Source organism: Coffea eugenioides, chromosome 3 (genome assembly GCF_003713205.1).
Source record: "Coffea eugenioides isolate CCC68of chromosome 3, Ceug_1.0, whole genome shotgun sequence".
NCBI lineage: Eukaryota > Viridiplantae > Streptophyta > Magnoliopsida > Gentianales > Rubiaceae > Coffea > Coffea eugenioides.
In genome coordinates, this window is record NC_040037.1 from 4,513,470 (window position 1) to 4,519,469 (window position 6,000).

Below are 6,000 nucleotides of genomic sequence, written 5' to 3' on the forward strand. Positions count from 1 at the left end.
GTGGGATTGAAAAAAATGATTTGAGATTAATAGATTTCCCAATTTTAATTACAACAACTTCATTGGTCAAAGATCAAGAACTGAGTCTATGTTGGGAGGAACGAGTTGCTTGACTAGGGGGCTGCTTTAAAACTGAGGACTATTTTCCTCATTGTACAAACGCCCAACAACTTAACACTAAATTATTCCGGATTACGAGATTTAACACCTTGAATAGCAAAGAGGAAAAGAAGGAAAGACGCAGCAGCCTTCAGGAATACGTGCTGTAAGACCTTGAATGGAGAAGCAAGCAAGAAAGGACAGAACGGTCGCCAGAAAACTCTGTTCATTTATTTATTTTTTTATCAACCCACCCGAAATCCTAGTTCAAGGACACACACAGTCTTAACTCGAATTAGATCCATACGACGACCAGTCTTACCACATCTCATGCTTCGTGATAACCTCAATGATGGTGATACAGTGTAGCACCTCTATATTCCATCAAAGAGGGGCCTACATGGCCGTAGACATAAAACTGTACCATGTAAATTAATTGCGACCAAGGCTGCAAGCAAATGAAAAAACAAAAATATTGAGAAAGACGAGAGAGCTGAAGCAAATCTGACCTTTAACAAACAGTATCAGTCAAAAAACTTGTACTCAGTCTTTCAGATGCAGTATTAAGCTAAAGAACAACGTTTAAACATCCATAGTAGAATCTAAAATCCCAGGGCAAAACAGAGTAGGTAAAGCATAGCTTAGGAATCTTGAAACAAAACTTCACATATCTTCCAGCTGATAGCAGAACGCCTCACTTCAGAGGAATGAACCTTGAAGAATGGGTGGCACCAATACCTGGCCTACCGTGCTTGACAGGCTTGTATGATATTGAAAACTCAGCTAGATAGTGGCCAATCATTTCTGGCTTGACCTCAATGGTATTGAAAGATTTTCCATTGTAAACACCAATTACGCTGCCAATCATCTCAGGTACTATAATCATGTTACGAAGATGTGTCTTCACCAGATTTGGTTTCTCACCAGGTGGGGCCTCACGTTTCTGACCCAAAATTCAAGAGCATTTTCGTGTTAGAACTCTCAAATAGAGGCCAAATGCTGATCCTATTGTTAGTCTACTCATATACAAAAGAGAGATTCCAGCAATGGTATCGTTATCTATTCACAAACAGCTTAGATTCCACAAACACTCAAAAAAGTAATAAAATGAAAACAGTAATGGAAGACATTGGAATGTCGACACTAGAGGAAGACATTCATAGCCTAACTAGCTTGTTTCAATGTGCTTCATTTGTTTAACAAATACTGTTAATATGGATTTATGTATTAGTATTAGTGGATATGCAGTAGGCATATTATTGGATGAGGAGAGAATCTATGTTTCTTCTTAAGTGTCAAGGTACACTTTCGTAAAGATGCTTGAGCCGTCGCTCAGATATTGTACAGTTTTGACTCATCAATAAAATTTCTACCGTTTCTGGAAAAAAAAAGTAATAAAATGAAAACAGTGATCTAAAGCTGGGAAAAGAAAACAAACAACATCGAGTCAGGCACCAAACAGATAACTAAAATAATTTTAAAAGGTTTTACACAAAGGCCTCTATCACCATCCAAACAAATCAAATGCCATGCAAGTCAGTAAACCACAAAACTTTTCATAGGGCTCAAAGCAAGCTCTTTTTGAGAACATCAGCATAATAATTACAGTTGACAGCATACCAGTAATATAATGCAAAATACTAAAATAGGCTATTCTACAAATATACAAAGTTCCTGATTGTTATTTATTCAAATATCGCTATTCAGGTTCAAAACCAATTATGCCACATTACTAATAAGATCTTAAACTAATAATTGCAGCACCAAGAGAACATAAAACAGGAACTGCCTGACATACAACGTTGCTGCTCCAAAATAATTATGCACATTAAAATTCTTATGAACTACTTCCAAAAAAATTGCCTTGCTACCCACAATTGATATCGATGCACACATATCAGCAACAAATAAAAAACAAGGGCATAAGCTTCTGCAAACCTACAAAACCGGAAAGAAATATACACATACCGCCTTTCGCAGCTTCTTGATCAAAGCCATGGGTTTCCTCTTCAAGCCCCTATTGAACCTACAATCAAACCGAAGCGTATATAATCAGAGCCACTACCCATTTACAACTTCCCCAAGCACTAACTATAAAACTAAATATGCTTCACCTCACCAAATAATTACCAATTTTTAACACCACATAATTCATCCATACACACTTCCTTCCCTCTACATAACAGTAGCAAAAACTCCCATTTCAGAAAAGTAAAACATTTTTCAGCATACTAACAATATCCACATTAACAAGGGAATGAAAAATACCACAAAAAAATTAATCAAATGCCCGCATAATAAAACCGCACTATCTACACACACAACTGAACCTCGGAGCTAAATATTCATCATAATGGGGAGAAAAACAAGAAATCTCATTCATTGATTAACTAAACAACACTTTTCCGCATCCCCGTATACACACATGTACAAACTCGTTCACAAAAATCCAAACTTTAAGCAAAAGAAAAATTGAAAACTACCTTCTGCGAGCACGAGCATGGAAGAGCTTAACAAGCTCATCAGTGGACATGTCGAGGAGAGCATCGAGATCCACGCCTCTGAAACTAAACTTCTTGAACGTCCTCTTCTTTGGCTGTGCGGCCGTAACATCGGTCTCCACATCCGCCTATTTTCCACCAAAAAAAGATCAGAAAAATTCAATGATTTATTGATGAAACGCAAAATAAATGCATTTTGTTCCAATTGACCGTGCCGTTAGAGAATTACCATGGTGATTCGAGGGGGAAGTCGCAGATAGAACTCTACGTTTTGGGGAGAGATGGAGCGAAGCGGCTGCTAGGGTTTTCAGAGAAGGTGAGAAATGCAGTGAAGGTTTATGTTGGTATTTATATGTACGAGTCACCTAGGGACCAGGGTAAAAGAGGGTGTCGATGGGAAAAGATGTTTACTAGCAAGGGAGCTCTATTTCCTTTAAATTATTTTCAGGCCCTTCACTTTTTTATAAGGATTTTGTATATAAACAAAAAAATTCTTTGCCTTGGATTGTCCAATTTTTGTCAAACAATAATGTCTCGTTTGAAACGCGCTAATTTCATTGGTATGGGATTTTTCAAGAAAGTAAAGGCACCTTTGTTACTAATATATAGCCAATTTTGATGAAATGAAATTTAACAATCTAGTGTAAAGTTACAATTAAAAAATAAAAAAATTCAAGACTTTGTCTTTTTGCTTTATCAAATAATACTCCTTGATAAATTTAAAACTATTTAAATGGACAATAATAAGGACTATTTAAACTCTTAAAACACAAAATTTCTAGCTATTCTTATATAACAATCTCTTTCCTTTTTAATTACTTCAATCTAAATTTTGTCTATCACTAGCTAAATTTTAATTATGGGATAATTTCAGAAATCTCAGGGGAGATTTCTGACAATTTCACTTACCTCTTTTTCGGATTGAAAAATTTCACCAACCTCCTTTCATATAGTAAAATAACTATAATATTCTTCGCTTATAAATAATTCCTACCAAAACAAAATCCTACAACTACTTAGTTGTTTATTCTAAAGCAATGAGTGTCATATAAAATAAATTCTTATTTTCTCTCTCCGATTATCTCTCCTATCTCCTCTTGCATTTCATAATCCACTATTTTTTCACAACTATCATCTGATACATCTCAAATTCTCATTATCATGGAATAGATCCTCTCTCTCTCTCTCTCCTTCTTTTTTTGTGTAAGTATTATTGAATTGAAATTGCCAGATTACAAGTTACTGGATTAGATTTGTTGTCACATTAAATGAAGGTAAAAAAGATGTCACAATTGATTTTGCATGGGAAGTTTTGGGCGACAATGGAAGGCTATCAAAATTGTAAGAATATGGGAATTAAATTGAAATGGTTTATTGAGTTCGTTAGGATTGTGTTTATGTCGTTTACAATATTGTAACGTGAAAGAAATTTATTAGTGAGTTTTTGCCCTTCTGAATAACAAGGGGGCATTTTAGGATTTTTAGGACAAATTTAGCATACTGGATCTATAGTATTACTAAAATGCTAATCATAGGGAAGGTAGGTATAATTTTTTAAACTATAGGGAAGCTTTTTATAGTAGTTAAAAACTTCAGGGGAGGTTTTTAAAATTAGCCCTTTAATTATTTGACAAAAAGAAAAAAATATGTAAAAAGTAAAAAAACAAAGAAGGAAATTTTCAGAAACCTAAGAGGGCCTCCTGCGTCTGCTTAGGAGCCCAAAACATGCTTTCCTCTCGGCTATGATTTTGTCTTGATGTATCTTGACGAACCGTGACTGATGTTCGATTGAGCCCATATTGCCTCATGGGCAATGCAGATACCTCTTACGCGATAAAGCCCATTTATAGTCTTCAGTTATTGACCCCACTAAATTTCTGGTTCCATTTGAATGGTGTATCTTATAGAATGTTTATCCAAAATTTACTATAGATTACTGTAACTGCTTTAACTAAAGGAAAAATCGTTCCAAACATCCTTTACATTTTGTAAAATAATTTTTTTTGTTAGTCACTTTTAAAAGTATACTATTGCGTCCTTTACAAATTCATATTGGTCAAATTTGATTCCTATTTAGGCTTCCGACTAATTTTTTGTTGGAATTCATCACACGCCTTGCAGTGATCATTTTTTTAGGGGCAAAATTGTTAAATTAAAATTTACATAATCCAATTTATAGTTCCTTACATTTCACAAAATGAATTGTTTCGTCCATCACATTTCATAAAATAAATTTTTTAATCTCTCACAATTCACAAAATGAATTTTTTCATCTCTCATTGACCATGTGTAAAAATAAAATTTTTTAATCTATGTATATATCTATTTGATTTCATCTGAACAGTACGAATAGTATGTAATATATCTTTATTTGATTTCACCTAAACAGACTAATTGTAATTGTATACATGCTATTCAATAGCTATATACATGAGTTTAAATCTAACAAATTTGTTTAAACCGATATGTATATATTTATTTATTTGATTTCACCATGTGAATCTATGCAATATTTGTAGTCTTTCTCTTTTGCTAATAATTCATTTATTGAGTTGTATAATAAGGCTATCTAATTAATCGATTCTAATTCGAATTTTATAGTTATGCTAACAAATTGTAGTTTAAATATGAAATTTTTACTCGCCACCTTTAAGATCAATAGTTGAATTCATTGTCTTGTGATTGTCTTAGGGGGCGTTTGGTAAAAGGGTATCGGAATGAAGGAATGGGATAAACTCCATAATTGGTGTTTGATTCACTGGTATGGGAATTGAAATTTTGGAATGATTTCTAAAAATTTGGCATTCCTCCATACCTTAGTAAATGGGTGGGTTTTGTCCAAAACCCAAGTGTGATTCCAAAATCTTATAATTACATAATATTTAGTATAATTAATATTTATATATATTATATATTATATATTTATATTTATATTTATATTATAATATATTCATATATATAATATATTAAAATTATAAAATTTTATTAAAATTATATATTTTATTATAATATTAGTATATTATATAAATATATATTATAATTATTTAGTTAAATATAATTATTTATATAATATATATTATACATTTATTAATATTATATAATAATATATTTATAATATACATGCATATTTATAAATGTATATTATATGTGCATATAATTATAATAAATACATGTATATAATATTAATAAATTATATTTATTATTTTAAATATAATAATATATAATAATAACTATATCTAATTAATATGCATTATATTTATATAAAATATTAGTAAAATTAATATTTATATATTATATAATTATAATTATATATTTGTATTATAACATTCATATAATTATAATTAATTATATATATAATATTTAATTTAATTAGTAACAAACTTATAATAATGATATTATT

The 6,000-nt window shown here is 31.4% G+C and overlaps 1 protein-coding gene across 1 annotated transcript; it reads right to left on the reverse strand.

Moving 5' to 3' along the window:
• Positions 1–589: 589 nt before the first annotated feature.
• On the reverse strand, positions 590–2,937 carry LOC113765161 (40S ribosomal protein S15). The gene is made up of 4 exons (XM_027309244.1): positions 2,830–2,937; positions 2,583–2,728; positions 2,068–2,125; positions 590–1,042 (listed from the first exon to the last, which is right to left on the reverse strand). The coding sequence occupies exons 1-4, from the start codon at positions 2,830–2,832 to the stop codon at positions 794–796; spliced, it is 456 nt and encodes a 151-aa protein (XP_027165045.1). The 5' UTR covers positions 2,833–2,937; the 3' UTR covers positions 590–793.
• Between the last annotated feature and the right edge of the window lie 3,063 nt (positions 2,938–6,000).